The 18,340-nt window shown below is 43.9% G+C and overlaps 1 protein-coding gene and 1 long non-coding RNA gene across 2 annotated transcripts; both read right to left on the bottom strand.

Moving 5' to 3' along the window:
* Window positions 1-1,046: 1,046 nt before the first annotated feature.
* Window positions 1,047-4,206, bottom strand: LOC123420241. Its single transcript, XM_045107307.1, has 2 exons — window positions 3,931-4,206; window positions 1,047-3,609 (listed from the first exon to the last, which is right to left on the bottom strand). Exon 2 carries the CDS (start codon window positions 3,561-3,563, stop codon window positions 1,515-1,517), a length of 2,049 nt encoding a protein of 682 aa, XP_044963242.1. The 5' UTR covers window positions 3,564-3,609; window positions 3,931-4,206; the 3' UTR covers window positions 1,047-1,514.
* An 11,711-nt stretch (window positions 4,207-15,917) lies between these two features.
* On the bottom strand, window positions 15,918-17,141 carry LOC123420246. The gene is made up of 4 exons (XR_006618923.1): window positions 17,050-17,141; window positions 16,860-16,972; window positions 16,516-16,549; window positions 15,918-16,409 (listed from the first exon to the last, which is right to left on the bottom strand). It is a non-coding gene; the product is annotated as an uncharacterized LOC123420246 (long non-coding RNA).
* Window positions 17,142-18,340: the final 1,199 nt, after the last annotated feature.

Raw genomic sequence — 18,340 nt, 5'->3', positions numbered from 1 at the left:
ACCTTGTCGTTGATTATGATCCAACAAACTTTCCTTGTGTTGTAAGTTGACACATCTTTCTTTGAATAGCTTGTCGATGTCTGAATTCAAAATAGCAGTAAGAAAATGCTGAGAATGCCATGCACTTTGGATTAACCTAGAACAATCTTGACCTCAGATTAACAACCATAAGCAACACTCCAAAGCACAATACGTTCAAAGACAAAATTGCATGTGAAAGCAAGTGCAGTTTGGATACAAAGGTAACGAGCACTCCCAAGTCACCATTGCAGTTTCAGGACAAGGATATATACTAAGGATGAAATTCACCGTTCCATTTTCCTCCGGAACGTGCATCGATTCCTTCACCTGCATTGCAACATTTACTCAGGCCAATAAAGTTGAATCGTCAAGATTACAAGTACTTTACCCTCGTTGTTGGATCTTGGGGTATATAACAATCTGTGGTTCTGGACATGGCCTCTTCCTTCCGGCAGCGGTGGCCCAGTCTCCCTCTCCCGGTGCCGTCCAACCTGCCGGCTAGGGTCCGCTGGCAAGCCGTGCGTCATGGGGCGGCGGCGGCGGCCTGCGAATGCGTCCCGTGCGCGTGGGGTGCCGCGGTCAGTTCTCTGGGCTGGTGCGATTTGGATGTGCGACGGTTTTCTGGGGCTGGGCTGCCTACGTGCTAAAGATTAATAATAGAATATTTTTTGGCGATTTTGCAGAGGAGGCTTGAGGCCGGTCCAATCGATCGTGGGCTCGTGCGATTAACATGGGCTGGTGATCAGCCCGTGTCAAGGGAAGAAACTAGTTGGCGAGGGCTTCTTCGAAATCCTATGGTAGCTAGCTGCACAATACAAAATTTGGGATCAGAGGGGAGGCCGATAGGTAGATAAAAATATGGTCTCAAGCATCAACCCAGATCTGAATGCAGAGTACACTTGTCTCTCTACAAAAGCAATTGATTGAGCATTTTATTCAAGAAGCGTTCTTTACAACAACAAAAGTCTGTAGTGATCTATTCATACGAGCTGAGAAGGAAGAGTGAAAGACAGAAGCCATGTATATAGATGCTACTATAAAAGCATTGACTTTATTTAGCAAGTTGTATATACCACAGTACTAAATTTACAAGATGAATGATCCACCGTTGCAGCCACCTTGTCATTGCCCAGATGTGCACTTCATCGACCCCTGGGTTGAGAGCCTGACTACATTCGACCCCAGCCCCGGAACTACCCGTGGCCTATCGACTTACCCCAACCACACCGCAGAGGAGATCTGCCACCAGATTGATCTGTGCCAAGGCCATCTCTTTGTCAACGATGAGGGCCTCCACCGTCGCCGTCCAGCTTGAGCCACGACGATGAGGGGCCGACACCTGCCCGTCTGAGAGAACCGGTCTTCGCCACCACTGAGGGGAGAGGACGGTGACAGGGGTGGCACGGTGGCGAGACGCTTCCAGGATGCGCGCGGGTTACATCCATGTTCCTTACACATGATGGTAACATGCTTACATGCACGACATTAATGAATTATACTACATCATCTCTTTGGGCAACCGATGCTTGGTAGATGTACTCTGCCATGAGCCACAAGATGGTGGTCAGCTCGCCACCACTGTTGAGCTTCTGGGCATGGGACTCCCTGCTGCACTTGTTGCTGGCATAGACGAGAATGTCCATCCACACATCAAGGACAAGCTCCAAGGAGTCTATGGTGCCATCCTTCTCCTTCTCCAGCAGCTCCTTGGCAAGTCCCGCCATGTGAGTGAGACGAGGAGCAAGGTGGCTGTACTCCTTATCCTCGTATTCATTGTACAGGTTGTTGGCGAGCTCCTCTCTCTCGGCAACCCTAGAAATGCTGGAGTGTGGGGCATCGCGCACACGGAACAGATCCTTGAAGACGCGTGCACGGCTCGGGTACCTAGGATCAGCCGATCGCCTGGTGACCAGCCTCTCGCAAGTCCGCTGGTACAACTTTTTCTGGGGCTGGCCCGGCAGCATGTAGGGACGTTCCACCAGGAGGAACATCATGTAGTCGGACATGACCCTAATGGCGTGCACCTTAGGCTCGGCGTCCATGGCCTTGGCTCTCTCGCTCCTTGTGAGGAAGACCTCGGTGGCAATGTGCCAGATGATGATGCCCTCCTGGAACTCGACGCCGAGGGAGTCCTTGAGGATGCCTTTCTGGTAAAGCCCACGGCTCTTGAGCGGGTTCTGGCCCCATTTCTTCCTCAGCATGCCCATGTTGAACTTCCCTTTGCTGTACAGCCGCCTCATGTAGATAGCGATACGGAACTTGATCTCAGCAGACATCTCGACTGTCGCCGAGTAGTGCTTCCGGTTCCACCACTCGTCGGGTGCCAGTGCCCTCGCCAACCTCCCGAGCAGGGGGCTGGTGAAGAGCGTGTCGGCGGGGCGCGTGCAGAAGTGCAGCAAGTTGTACTGCCCGATGGTGTATGACCACCTTCTTGACTTGTACCTGCTGTTACCGGCAATTCTTCCCTTGACAAGATCGTGAAGCCACACGACGGCGCGGCGTAGCTTGTCCCATCTCTTGTTACACAGGGCCGTGTACCGAAGCCAGTGCCAGTTGGTGGTGCTCAGGAACGCGAACGTCCAAGACGATGCCAGCGCGTTCAGGAGCGACATCGTCTCCATGAACACGGCGCCACCCAGCAGGATGTAGGTGATGGCCACATCGGATCTGATGTAGCCATCCTTGGGGGTGAACCGGAACAGCAGAAGCGAAGTGGTGACGGCGAGCGGAGAGATGAAGCGGATTAGGTAGCCGCGGAAGGTGTGCACCACTGCCGCCTTGGTGTAGAGGATGTCGTACATGAGGGAGAGCTCGATCTCCATCAGCGTCCACAGCTCGACGCCTTGTATCAGCTTGCTGGTGACCTCTTCTTGGCCGTCCATGGAGTCCTCCTCGACCACCGAGGAGTCGACCATGGCGCGCTTGCAGATATGGAACAGCGAGTGGGCTCGTCGCAGGTGGAACTCCTCGTCCGTGGCTATGTCCTGAGGGTGGTTATGGTTGTGGATGGCGGCCGGCTGCGTATTGACGGAGGCGGCGATGCTCTCCAGGGTGCTGCACTTGAGCGCCCACGTCCTCTCCGCGTACTTGACGAAGCCGACGACGAACATCAAAATGGAGGCGATCAGGAGCAGCTTCCCATCCTGGCCGCCGGCGACGGCGATGTGCTTCTTGAGGACGTAGCCCGCTCCTAGTACCTGCACGATCAGGACGGTGAGGTGTCGGAGCCAGAGCTGGTTGTCCTGGAGCGCATAGGCGGTGATGTTGTCCGGGCCGCCGAGGTGGAGCAGCAGGAACGGCGCCCAGAACGCGACGAGCTGGTTCTCACGCACGGCGCTGCCAAACGACAGGTGGCCGACGGAGTACACGGCGGTGGAGTCGGCTATGAGGTACGCTAGCCACAGGAGGAACCTCCGCACAGGGAGCGTCTGACGCCGGCGGATCCCGGCAAAGACGAAGAGGACGAGCTGGAGCCCGAGGCTGAGGAGGACCAGGATCTGCATCGACCGGTGGTTCCATAGCACCAGCGGCCCTGCAGCCATACTAAATGATCTTCTCCTCTTGATACTCTGGTCTCCACTGCACTACCTGGAATTGGATAAATTTCCGCGGCTTTGTTTCAGACACATGATCAGGAGTAATAAACCAAAAGGATCCACACAAATGCGAATGTATAGATAACAGTACATTATCATGTATGATAAATGCAGGATTTCGTCCGTGAATTTGCTAATTCTCAGTCGCCTGAAGTACCCACAAGTGACTGTAATCTAGAATTGCACAAATGTACATTGCACAGTAGACACGTGAATTTTCATACGGATAACAAAAGGCACACTCCCCTCACGAATGTACTTATATGTAACTAATGCTCGCGATCGAGTCGATGGTGTATGCATAATTACATACCGGCTGTGTAGGAGTAGCGTTGCAGCTTCGAATCCGGAAACCAGCCGATCGATCGTCTCACGATCGAGGGGGCGGCGAAAGAAATTAACAGAGAAAGGCACAGAGGTGCGGCGGCCAGTGGATGTCACTCTCCACACTAGCTAACCAGTGGACATGCCGATTGATCGGAAGTTCCAATTGGATCTGCTTCTTAAGAGAGGAATAAGGAAGCTTCACTCGTGGTTTGTAGTTGTAGATGTAGATGGATCAGCCCGAATCACTGCTAAGCTGGCAGGATCAAATATGTACTAGAGTACGAGAGTATTTATTGTTTTATTCTTGATCTCTTTTACTAGGGTACGTACACTTGTACACTTGTAGATTAGATTAATTAAATTAAATTGCAGTTGCAAGTAGATTAGATTAAGGGAGCTGCTGCTACCCAGTGGCATGCCGGGGCGAAGCCTGATGGAGCTCCAGCTTCCAGCCTCCCACCTTCGCTTGCTCTTTGGCCTTTGGATGTACGAATAAGTTTAACAACTTGTAGGCTCCATTCTCGAAAAAAATAACAACATGAAGAGTCAATCTTCAAAAGGGCTGCCTTTCACTGATTAACTCTGAAATCACGAATAATTATTGCATGTGACTAGGTTGTAAATGAATCTAGTGCAAAAAGCAGGCAAACCGCAAATATTGTGCCTGCATCACGAAATCACAATGCCTTCCTTGATGCAATAAAAGCATGCGAACAAGGCATAACACATAATAATTTGGGGTGTTTCTCACGGACGGCTTATGAAAGGGAACCATATGTCGTGCAAGAGCAAGCCAATGTTTATCAGAAGAATAAATGGGAAAATTATTCGTAGCATGGTTAGTAATTTATATTTTAAATCATTATCAAATTATAAAAACTCCTAACCAAGTTGAGAATGAAGTCCCAACTTATCTGGCTGGTAAAACATCAACTTGCTATTGCGTCATTACCAGGACAAGAAAGGTTAGTAAAAGGTAGTGATATGTTTCTTTTCAACCCTTGATGGAGTAGTGAAAGAAAAAAATTAAGTATATATAAGGTGAGATGGAGCAGAAGAAAATATATAAACAGTGGACATAGGCATGACCACATTTAAATTAACATAGGCACAAGTGACCACACTCAAATTAACAAATAAATAGCATGTACTTAACTTGTAGCTAAATAAACTAAGCACCTAATCAACCTAAACCTAACTAATCCAATCCAAAGCGGATCCATTTCAGTTAGTTGAATCTAACTACCGCTAGCAAAATTTTCTTAACAAAACATAACAAAAAATAAAACCATCGACACAAACGTGAGCAACACGGCATTATACTACACTACGGGAGGGTGGCGACTGCGAGAGGCTTTTCTCGTGCACAACCTCGGTGTCCGTGATTTGCGGGCCACCCCTTTCGAGCGGCCTCGGGGATCGGCTAGGGGGAGAAGAGGTGACATCATTGACGGGGTCAAGTCCTCCAGAAACCATAAGGAATCTCTTGGCCTCTACCGCAAACAGAGTTGTCCACGACGAAGAAGCCACCCCTGTCGATGGTGGGCCATATGGATGGTGGCCGGCATGAATATCTATTGAAGTCCGTGTCGAGGGAGGGCAAAGAGGGCTCACTGTTGGCAGTACAAAGGCTTAATTAGGCTAGCAATAATGGGGATCCGTGAAAGTTGTCAGTTGAGGGTCTGCAAAGCGGATCAGTGAAACATGTCGCGGAAAGGAGGGCTAGGTGGTGGTGAAGCAGCAGTAGGGTTCGATAGCTATGGATGGAGAGAGAGAAGGGTGAAGATGAGTCTAGGGTATGAATATGAGGAGAATGTTTCCTCATAATTGTGTTTTTCTTGGTATTAACCAAGCTGACAGGATATAATGTGTTTTCTCTAAAACCGCCTAATGTTACCTTTATTGATGTCAGCTGAAATTATTTCGCAAAAAACAACTGGATGGACCAACCAAAAATCTTGAATTTCTACTAGTCAAAGTTTATATATTGAGTTGTTCGTGAGAAACAAAAAATAGTTGAAGTGAAAATAACGAACTATTATGATTCAAACCACAAGAAGGGTTTTGGTGCATGTGTTCAGGAAACACGCTCTAAAGAAGAGTTGTTCAAAGTATATTCCATTCATATGGTAGGACGTGTTGATTTTTTGGCACTCGGTGGGAAATACCATTTTCTGTTGGATCAACTCAATGGTCACCTCGACAGCTTCGACTTCGTTTGTGGTGTGCTGGTTTAGGCAGGATGGTGTCATGTGCAATTCCTCTCTGTCGGTGGAGTAGTGACATAGCGTTGCTCCCATTGGAGCTGAGAATGGTTGTTGAAAGGATCAAGATGGCCCTAGAGGGAGGTGGAGGGGTGATTAGGTACAATTACTTAGCAATTTTAGGCAATATTGCAGAATATGAAAGTGAGCCTAACAATTCCAACAATTATTCCAGTGTTAAGCAAAGTGAACAAATACAACAAGTATTAAGATAAACAAGCACAATATAATGTAAGTAAAGGCTAAGGGACAAATAAACACAAGTAGGGAGCTAGGGTTAGGGATAAACACAACTCCGAGTGAGGACAATGTCTTCCGATGTTCATTTCTTTGGAGAAAAACTACTCTTCGTTAGAGAGGTGGATGTTACCAGCAAATAACACAAATGCCACAAAGGCTCACCCTAGTAACACCCTGAGACAACACACCACATGAAGGCGTTTCTCAATCACTAGTTGTAGACCTTGAGGTGATCTCTAACCCTTCACAAACTTTCGGGGGCAATTTTAATGGTTGATTCCTCACCGAAGAACACCTACAATCTTGGGGTCTTCAGTCTCCAAGCGTAACAAGATAAAGGGAAAACACTCAAGACTTTCTCTTATCACAAATTTATGTGGTCAAAGGAGGGAGAAGGAGAAAATCTATCTTTTGATTGGATCAACAAAGAATCCTCACAAATGCACTAGAGATCTGGGATTTGGTGTGAGAACAAGAGTGTGGGAGGACTAGGGTTCTTGAGGATCTTCTCAATGTATTGGATAGCCCTCTTACGGATTGGTACAAGGGTATTTATAGTGGGAGTGCAAAAGTGGTTGTTGGAGCAACTTATATAAGAAGTTATAGGACGTCGAGTGAATAAAAACATCTGACGCCAAAACATAGATTGGACGGCCGAAAGATTGGCCGGTCGTCCGCCACTAGTAAATGCAAACGGATCAGTTAAGAGTGAATATAGGCACATACAGTGTTTTGTCGGGTGTTCGGTTATTGTCGGTTGTTCGGTGCCTCGAGAGGTATCGTAAGTACAGTGAGTACCGGAAATCCATCAATTTGTTTCTGTTGACCGGATTTCTCGGACGGGGCCGGTCATCTGATGACACGGGAGACCGAACGTCCATTGGGGACCGAAGATTCGACATTTCGGCTTTGTAAGGATAGACCGGTTATTACCGTATTTTTGGTGTAGGACGGAAGTTCGGTGATTAGTGAGTTACCAGACGTCCGGTGACTACTAGTCGTTAGGCGAGACAAAGACTAAAAAGACCAAGCCTAGGCAAGAATTCATGGATGAAATGGTGGTGATACTAGGACTGGGATGTAGGTGTAGAAAAGAGAGAAAAGGAATATATATGGGTTTTGAGCAAGTCTTTCACAAGAAACAAGGATCCCCTATTAATAGTGCGGTGAGCAAACCGAAAAAGCCTAAGCTATTTGTCTTGTTTCTCTGTTCTTGAGCATTGTATATTTACTAGTCATGATCCAAACATCAATCCTTGGGGACTAAAACCTGAGATATACTTGACAAATATGATTAGTCCCTTGTATGAATATTTTCATCAACATCAAAATATGGTTAAGGGCACGATTGCACTTTCAGTTGTGCTTGCAGGAGCCGTTACCTTCTTGGAGGCATCAGGATTGCAGTTGTCGCCTTCCTATCTGAGATGCTCCAGAGAAAGCCTTGATCTAGGTCTTCTCAGATGTGATGATGGCGGCGCCTAAATATTTGCTGTCTATTGGGGGCATCTTTTTCGAAATGTTTCCATCTACAAGGTCCCATGGTTTGAGGCAGTTTTCGACGTATTATCAACATTGGGTCGCCACAAAGTGGTGGTAGCTAGCTATTCGGTGTGTTTGTGGTTTCACAGTGGGCTATTTGTTCACAGAATTGAATGTCCAAGCGGTGATAATGAGAAGTGGAGGTGATCATGATGAATCTATGACATAAATGCAGGGTAGGTTCAACGTCAAGGACACTAATGTTTTTAGCATGAAGACAACACACAACATACACACACCTTGACACAACCTCATAATACCACAATATGCATGAACAATAAGAGTGGCCTGGGTTGCATGAAAGTTTTGGCATGACGACGTCTATGTGGACTCATGCACTTTATGTTCATATTAAGAACATCAATTCAACATGGAAGAAACAAAGAGATGCCTTGCTGATTGAAATCTTTGTCTAATATCTTGATGCTCCAATTCTGAAAGGCCTTGCATCTGCCAAAAAGTAGCTTATACACATTACATTAGATGTCATTCAATAAAAACATGTTCTAATAATTATATACCCCCTCCGTTTCTAAATATAAGACGTTTTAGAGGTTCTACGATGGCCTAAATATCGAGCAAAATCGGTGAACCTACGCTCTAAAATGTGTCTACATACATCCGTGTATAAGTGGGTTAGCGAAAATACCATGGTCAACATTGGTGCACATGCACCCGAGTTGCAAACAAATAAAAATAGTAAAAAAGGTCAAATATTCACTAGTAGAAATAAGGGCTTTCATCCCAGCTCGAAAAACACATTAGTCCCGGTTCCTTTACGAACCGGGACTAATGTTAGTATGAGTCCTGGTTCGAGCGGCAAAGGCGCCGGTCGGGCATTAGTCCCGGTTCAAATGGGACCTTTCGTCCCGGTTCGTGTCTCGAACCGGGACTAAAGGGTTTGGAGGATTTAGTCCCGGTTCGTGTCTTGGACTTTAGTCCCGGTTCGTGTCTCGAACCGGGACTAAAGGGTTTGGAGGATTTAGTCCCGGTTAGTGTCTTGAACCGGGACTAAAGGGTAGACCTTTAGTCCCGGTTCGTGACACGAACCGGGACTAAAGGTGTTCAGTTTTTTTTTCTATTTTTAAATTCTTGTTCGTAGTTTCTGTTTTAAATTGCTTATATCTTTTAGGATATTTGATGTTTTTGATTGATTCTTTTTGCATTAGATTCAAAATTTTGTCTAGTTTCTGTTTGTGCCATTAGTTTTCAAATTTGAATGGTTCAAATTTGAATTTGTTTAAATTTGCTTCAAACCCAGTTTTTGAATAACTTGAGTTTAGAAATAGTTTTTAATTTAATTCTTTTTGCTCCCACTCATGTGTTAGATTGTTGTCACAGTAAGATTTATTTGGTTACTTTTAGAATAATTTAAATTAGGATTTTAATTAAAGAAATATTGTTTTGCTTATATAGTTGTTTTAGTCTTTTAATTGTTGTTTTTTATTATTTTTAGTTAGTTCTTTCTGTAGATTTTAACATGTTGTAGTATGGTGCATATTTAATGCACAAAAAAAATCTATAGTTCAATTAATTTTAAAAAAATGCCTTTGTAGCAGATGGGTTTTCGTCTGAAACCTTGATACTTTGAGTTTTGTAGAAAATAAAAAAAAATGATAAAATCTTCAAAAAATAAACAAAAATGATAAAACCTTCAAAAAATAAAATCCTTTGAGATGTTGTTAGGTTTTAGTGTCTAGTCGGTATAGAAATTTTGAGATATGAATTTTGACCGTTTTTGCAAAAAAAGGAAAAAAAGAAACGACCATAACTTTTGCATACGACGTCCAAAAAATATTAATATATAAAAAAAACTAGAAAAAATTGGTACTCGATTTCACCCGGGCTTGCCCGGTGAAGTTTTCTCACATGCTCAAAATTCCAAATGGAAAAAAAGTTATTTCAAAAAGAAGTTTTTTTCAAAAAAAAGAAAAATAATTTTATTTAAAAATATTAGGTTGTTTTCATTGAAATTCACTATTATTGTTACTTATTAAGTTTATTTTAATAATTGTTTGTAATTCAAAAAATTAAATCATGTGACATGACATCAAGACCCAAGTTGTTTAGGATTGATAGCTTACTATTTTCAGGAAAACAACAAGTGCACACTTGGCAACTAGGGTGATAGAACCAGAAAGTTAAGCGTGCTCAGGCTGAAGCAGTGAAAGGATGAGTGATCGACCGGAAAGTTAGACGACTTGAAATGAGTGATCCATGCTAGAGCAGTGAGGATGGGTGATTAGAGATTAAATTGTCAAATAATTCAAAGATTAGAAAATTGGAATAAAACATAAAAAATATTCAAAAATAAAATTTGAAAAAAAATAAAAAAAATATACCTGTTCGGGTCAAAAAAACAAAAAAAACAAACGGATCCTTTAGTCCCGGTTCGTAAGTAGAACCGGGACTAAAGGTACTCCCTCCGAGGCGGCCACGTGGAGCACCTTTGGTCCCGGCTTGGAACAGGGCCGGGACTAAAGGTTAGGCCTTTAGTCCCGCCCCTTTAGTCCCGGTTGGTGAACCGGGACTAAAGGCCCTGTCCCCACTAGTGATTTTGGGAACTTTTTCGCAACACCACTTGTCTAGTGTATTACTCATGCGTAAAATTTCACAATAAAATGACTTGGGGTGAACGGATAAAAACAAAACTGACACTCCTATATTAACCTTACTATTCACACATTTTGTAGTTGCAGTTTTGTCTTTTTTGCCAACAATACCATGCAAGTCATTTTGTTGCGGAACTGTACACGTGAGTAATACACTAGACAATGACAAATTTTGTTACAAAAAGTTTCAAAATTATTCTACTATTTAAACATTTTTAATGCTAAGGTACATGTGCACTAAGGTTGCAAAAATCTGCACCGGTTAGATTGTTTTGTTCTATTGCGATTTGTCATCTCTTTCTTTGAATAGCTCGACGATGTCTGAAGTCAAATAGTAGTAAGCAAATACTGAGAAGGCCATGCATTTTGGATTGACCGATTAACCTAGAACAATCTTGTCCCTCGATTAAGAAACATTCTGAAGCATAAATACATATGTGCCAAAAAAATGCATGTTAAAGCAAGTGCGTGTTGGAATAAACCAAAAACAGTCTTCACTGCAGATTTACAAAGGTAACTAACACCCGAAGTCACCATGGCAGTTTCAGGAAAGGGATACGAAGGATGAAATTCACCTTTCCATTTCCTCCTGGACGTGCATCCTTTCCTTCACCTGCAGTCCAACATTTACTCAGTCCAATAAAATTGAATCGTCAAGACTACAAGTATTTTACCCTCGTTGTTGGATCTTGGGGCCCATGGATCCTGGGCTCGTGCAATTAACATGGCAGGTGACCATTCCGGCGTCGACTTTGCATATTTCTAGCAAGCAACTAACCAAGTGGTAATCCTTGCAAAGCCCCCGTAAGGGTCATTTTTGGTCGGTTGTGACACGCTCTTAGCTGTCATCACATGTTGCGCGTTAAACGCTTTCTTGCAATTATTTTTCTATACACGTCTTCAGGTTTTAGATGTGTATTTCCGGTTTTAAGGTTTTTGTCTGCTTTTCCCTAGGTTTTTGAAATACTGATAACTGAAAAACAAATTTGCCGTGAAAACACACGTTTACTTGCTTCCGGTAGATGCACAAATTTACTTCCGCAACAGACACGGGAAGAAAACAAACGTGTTTTTCATCCTTGCGTGAGGGGAACATATTTACTTCTGCAACAGACACGAAAAAAAAACATGTTTTTTCTTTGTTTTTGCAAGAGGCACATATTTTCTTTTTATGAAGGCACATGTTTGATTCTGCAAGAGGCATGTTGTGTCTCTCAGAAAAAAAAGCCTTTTTTTCTTTTAGGAGAGCCAAAGATGTGTTTCTTGTGGAGGCACCTGTTTGCTTCTATCTCAGAGAGGCAAATCATATCGCCTTTTTTGTTTCACGAGAGGCAAAGATTTGCTTCTCGTGGAAAAATATGAAAAACCCGTGCTTTCGGTTTCTTTTTTAATTTTGGTTTTCCTTATTTTTTCATGGAAAGAAAGTTCATTAAAATCCATTGATATCGGATCTAGTTCTTAAAAACATGATATGAGAAATCTAACAGTGAACACTTCTTGATTTAAACGCCCTTTAAGAGGTAAAACATTTTGAATAAATAAATCTATTAAAAAGGAAAAAACTCACATGCTGCAACATGTGGCGTACATGCAGTAAGCCACTTGTCACAATCTGGAATATGAGAGTGACCTTTCCAAGGGATACCCCTTATTAGTGATTTCGATATTTCTCGCTAGTCAAATTCTGCTCATAAAATAAGAACTCTTTCAAATTTCCTATATGACGCTCTCTGCACCAGTGAGTCAATCAAACACATAGGAACGACCGACCGAGCGACGTACTGGGATGGCCCATTAGCTAGCTTTAGCTTAGGGTTTTCTTTCAGTTAGGGAACCTTAGGAAGGTTCTTGAACAGGTTTTTTCCTACTGGTTACTTTTATTAATTTTTATTCGTTCTCCTAGGATTTTTTTGTAGTCTTTTTTCTTTTCTTTCTTCTGTTTCTTTTATTTATATTTATGTTTTTCCATAAATTCACAATTTTAAAAATTAAAATCTTCAAATTTTGTGTATAATTCCAAATGTTGTTCATTGCTTTTAAAAATAATATTTGGATTCAATTTTTTTGTTCTCCACTTTCTCGGCTTTTCACCGTACATTTTCCTCATCGATCGCGAGCTTCTTTTTTTGAAGGTCAAAGAAGTTCTTCATGGCCTCCTATTTCTCTTGGCGCTTCTTCTCTTTACTCTTCTCAGTTTACACCTCCTTTTGGGTTATGAACCCCTTCTAAGTTTCTTGCAACATGGGTGTCGCCGCATCATACTTTGGATGTACCTGGCAGTTGGTCGTCCGCCTTTGCCTCTTTGCACTTGTGTCAAAGATCGATGAGCCCCCCACCCCCCAGCCTTATTTATGGTTGGCATGTTGTTCCTTTCACTTTTCTCAATCCTTGTTTTTCATCCAACAATGGGTCAAGGTAAATGGATTGCTCCCATGCATATAGGGCCTTGAAGGTTTCCGTAGCTTGGGAACACTTACATATCACATGAAACCAACGAAATACATGCACTTGCGTAGACGGACAAGTTATGCTCATACAAAGAGGGGAATGGAAACATACCGATTCCTTGACACCAATGCCACTATCGAGACGACCAACGAGATGTTTATAGAAGCCACAATTTTTTTTAATCTTATTGGATTAAGCTCCACCTCTTTTGAAGTGACAAATCACCCGTTCTTAAATTTGCAGGGATCAAATTAACTTCCTATGTTCATGGAAGAAAGCATGGAGCCTCTTTCAAAATGTTGAACCTTTTTGCTCGGAGCCGCTTTGGGGATTTTGTCCAATTTCCACCCAAACTTCGCAAATCAACTTGTCCTCATCCTTCGTGTATGCTCCATTCCTCACGCTTTGGGGCCTCTTCTGTGACCAAGCTTGATGAAATAGCTCCTCCCCAAACAATGATTCTTCCTCGTTGTCGACACTCTCATGGCCTTCAGTCTCATGGTCTTGATTGTCTTGGGCTTGAGGTTCTTTCCCTTGATTATCTGCGGGCGTGCGGGACTGTGGGCTAGGACACCGGACGTGCGGGCATGTCGGGGTTACTTGTTTTCCCACATGTAGGGATCTGGAAGGGACCGCGAGACACGAGGCTGGACGTGTGGACATTATCTGTTTGGTCCACACGTAGGCGTGTGGGCTGGTTTTCTTAGATACCACACAAAACGTGTGGCAAGACCCCTTAACGCCCACACGAGTGTGCATTATCGCGACCCTATTTTTATGCTCAAAGTCACGCATGTCGTTTTTGTAGTGACTATGAAAAAAAAAAAGATATCCTTAAAAGTGGATAAAAAAGGAATCTTTATAGACAAACGGTCAACTACTCAACCTTGGGAAACTGACTCTACAAGAGAAATAGCTTATACCATCCTCCAATTCAACTACTCGAGGACAATGCATATAGGGGCATCCTCATAAAACAAGTTTGTAAAGTAGTCATCTCCTTTTGTTCATTATGTATTATGGTGCGGCTGCCTGTGAGGGACGCTCTTAGGGATGGCATCCGCAGGTATGAGTATGGATGGAGCCTTTCCATACCCTTACCCGCCCCGTCTGATACTATCCATAATCCTTACCCATACCCGTCAACGGATACAATTTTCCCCATACCTGTTACCCGACAAGGTAGACGGATACCCATGGGTAAAATTCATTGTTTAATAATTCGTCCGATTAATCCGTTAACTTGCCAGTTAATCGCTACTCTTAGGGTGACCGAATCGAATAACACATATTCATCGTGTTCACTTGTCACGTCGATTAATTGGCCAGTTAGACGATTAATCAGTTATCATACCGATTAATCAGTTGCCAGACCGATTAATCACTACTAGCCCATTAACTGATGGGCAAATGAATCCCAAAATTTTGGCACATAACCCTTCCCACCCCTCTTGCTACTAAATATCTAGGGTTTGGCCCTCCTCCCGCTTCCTCATGCTCCTTTCATCCCCTCCTAACCTGGTTGGTGGCTAGTCGTGTCCTCACTAGTGCGAGTCACCACACTACACCTGCAAGATCTAGTTGATCCGCCATTCTTCTCGCCTGCCTGGACCCCACCCCCTTGTCCACTCCCCATCCTCTCCCATGGGATGCTCGCCAATCTCTTCCTCACTGGCGTCACCAGCCAGCAAGGTACTACCATCTTCCCCTCGATCTTAGTGGAGAATCCAATATTCATATATTAGAAAATTACGAATTACAATTTCGTAGATGGGTGGATGGAACTGTTGGTTTTGGTTGTTATGTGTAGTACATTGTGTGATGTATGTTAGCAAGTATATGTATAAATTAAAATGCTTAATTGATTACATTTTGAGATTTTCTATATTTGGTGTATAACGATTATCAATTTTACCTCTTGTTTATTTTTTATATACCTATAATAGAATATTTTGGTATATTACATAGCTAGGTGCCTGGAATTATGGTATAATACATAAAAAATCTAGATATTAGTTGGAAAGTTTTTATTTAATCTAATAATTAATCCAGTTAATAGGTCGATTCACCGATTAATCGCTACTCCCAAACCGACCGAGCAACTACCAGTTACCGATTTCTTAAACATTGGTAAAATTACCCATATTTACAAAACATCAATTTAAGTAATTTATAGTTATAAACTGCATTGTATCATATAGTTTACAAAGATAGATTATAACTACAACACATACTTATAAAACAACATCATATAGTCACAAACAACAACACATAGGCATACACTTTTAATTCATAAATTATTGACATAGTGTATATTGTAGAGAAATTTTTTAGTTTACATAGATTTTATATGGTGCATGGGTATATAGGTACGGGTTATATGATCCATATCCGTACCCGCTCTATCCGAAGGGTTTCAGATTTTTCTATTTACATATTAATGGATAAATTTTTGTTCCATGCCCTTACCCTAATAGGATTTTTACCAGCAGGGTTCGTGGGTAATGGGTACCCATTTCCATCCCTAGACGCTCTCATGCTCTCCCATGACGCCGAACCGCGTGGATGATGTGGAGCACAATCCTTGAAGCTTGACCAGAGAAAGAGTTACCCTCTCCTTCCGTGGATCTTGGTGGTTAAGTTTCGTTTCCCTAGCTCTACGGAGTTTTCCAGGAATCTTCCTTCCTTGATCGAGGTTGCTTAATTTGCAAATGTTGTGTGAACAATTCGTTTTCTTCATTTATTGCAAAGTACTTCAATATCTTCTTTTTGTTTGAGGAATTATATATGAAAAGGTACGAAATCTCATATTCAACTACTAGTAGCACTGACTAGAGACGACAACTGAAACGAAGTGTGGAAGATATTCCATGATGCCATATTATTTACACACATGCATGCGCGCGCACACACACACATGCTTCAGAGTACATATGGCTTCACCAGCAGTTCATATGTCGCAAATAGGGAGTACAGAAACAGCAAGTACATGTGTTACAAGTCGATTTCTCGCCACTTGTTCAAGAATCCAAGATATATACAAGCAATCACGACAACACTCCTCGGCCTCAAATCAGCAGGTACGGCATGAGGACAGGTAAATAGGCGATACAGTCATTGATGAGATGCGTGGTCGAAGGGGTGACCGAGACGATGGCAGCATGGTTTTGGCAGCAACAGCGGCGACCGAAAAAGACGAGGATTGGGACGCTTGTCGGGGTTGTAGAGGACCACAATTCTGCGGGCAGTTCCGGTCGGCGTCGGCAAGATACAACCCATCGGCAACAAAGGATGAGTGGGCACAAGAGAGAGGTTGGTATGTCGTGTGCGTAGCAGCGCTGTGTTGAAAGTTTCCATATCTTCAGAAGAAACATATTCGAATTACTGAAAGGACAAAGAGGATATAGGAGACCAAATTGAACGGAAAGCACACCCGATGTAAAGAGAAGTAAAGGAAATACTCACTGAATATTCCTGTAATCTCAACTGTAGGTCCCGCCTGTTAAACAACCAGCCGACAGGATAATAAACAACCAGCCGATTAGAGACAATTAGACACAGACGGGCTAATCAACTAGCGCTCATGGTCAACTTCATAACTAAATAAGCTAGTTGACTGTAAATTGTAGCATAGGATAACTGCAAGTATGTATATGAAGCATATGTATTTCAGTGGATAAAAACATAACAATGGAAATTTATATAGAGATGTAGTACTAGTTGATTACTTGTAGGTTGTAGCCATCTGAGTATGTACGGGGAAACATAATAGATAGCAAAGGAATTAAGACAAGAGGTCGAAATATCACCGGCTATTCAGTGTCGTCGTCGCTGCTGATATAGATCCGTCCATCTTTTTCGACAATAATCCTGACATGGTCGTACCTAGGAACCGGCGTCTGCGGCGCCATATAGTAGGCGTCTAGAGAAAACCAGAACACGCATGCATCAACGACACACGAAAGAAGCCAGAAGAAGGAAGGAAATTTAAGAGAGTACCGTGGCACGGCACGGCGGAGATCGTCGGCTGTATGGAGGTCGATCGTCGCTGGGCGGTTGATGAGGAGGTCGAGCAGTATCACAGGTTTGCGAGAATGGAGGGGAGGAGACGACGTGGTTGCCCTATTTATAGTCAAGAGTTGCCCTAATGGGCCGGCCGGCGGTGGGGCTGACGTCCGGCACGAGGCGGGCCGGGCACGTTTCCGATGCGGATATTCTCCTGCTGCTGCCGTCTGCATGTGGACGTGGAGACAATGAGTTATCTTCTGGCTCTCATCTGCCTGTGATGCTGAGGAGGTGACACCGTGTGTGGACGTGGAGCACGTATCTGAGATCTCAGATCACTAATATATTTCCATTTCCATTCCGTGACGTACGACGCTACGACTACCATGCCCATGCATGCGTAGGTGATGGTCGTGCCGGTGGATCTTGCGTGCGATGCTTGATGCCTAAGTTTCGTGCTGGGTCAGCCGTCAGCGGTATATATCGCCCCACAGGCTACGTTGCAACACCAATGTTCCATACGTACGTACGTTCATCGCCATGACCGGCAGCAGGTGGACGTCAAAGAGCTCGATCGGTCAGTCTGCTCGGCCGGGGGAACGGCCGGGGGAGCGTCATCACCTGAGCATCAACAACCGCGCCACGTTGAAGGAGGAGGAATTTGGTTATTTGCCACTTTACAAAAATAGGGTTTTCCTCCGTTTTATATTATAAAGCCTCGATCAAAGCATACAAGACACCACACGATTCAGCATGACACACGCATACGAGGTTTAAAACGCACATAGGCCGGCTGGCAGCCGCCTAGTGGCAGAGTACAACTCAGACTAAAACGTCATGATCGGGGCACAACGCATGGAACCCCAAATAAAGAAACAAAGTAGCGAAGCTAATCCGGCTTCGAAGGTGATGGTGGAAGTGGCGTCGAAGGGGACGTCAGGCGAGTGGCGACCGCTCTCAAAGCAGTGGGATGGGTAATCCTTGGCCTATTAGACCAAGGCCATCCACGATTAGACGGCCTTTGACAAAGGCCGTCTGGTTGGGATGGGTAATTCTTGGCGCTAAAAGGGCCGCCCTACTAGTGTGCCCTTTAGCTAAAATCCTGAAGATTACATTGATGACAGTTATTGGTCGGAACTGCCCACTATCCGAGGCCCGGGGCACCTTCGGGATGAGGGAGATTATCCCGAAATTCAACCGCGAGAGGTCGGCAACACCCTGTTTAAACTCGCGAAAGAGCACCATGATCTCTCCCTTGATGAAATGCCAGAATGTCTGCAGATGT

Source organism: Hordeum vulgare, unplaced genomic scaffold, assembly GCF_904849725.1.
Source record: "Hordeum vulgare subsp. vulgare unplaced genomic scaffold, MorexV3_pseudomolecules_assembly, whole genome shotgun sequence".
NCBI lineage: Eukaryota > Viridiplantae > Streptophyta > Magnoliopsida > Poales > Poaceae > Hordeum > Hordeum vulgare.
Note: the sequence above shows the minus strand (reverse complement) of the source record. Positions and strands in the feature narration are given on the sequence as shown.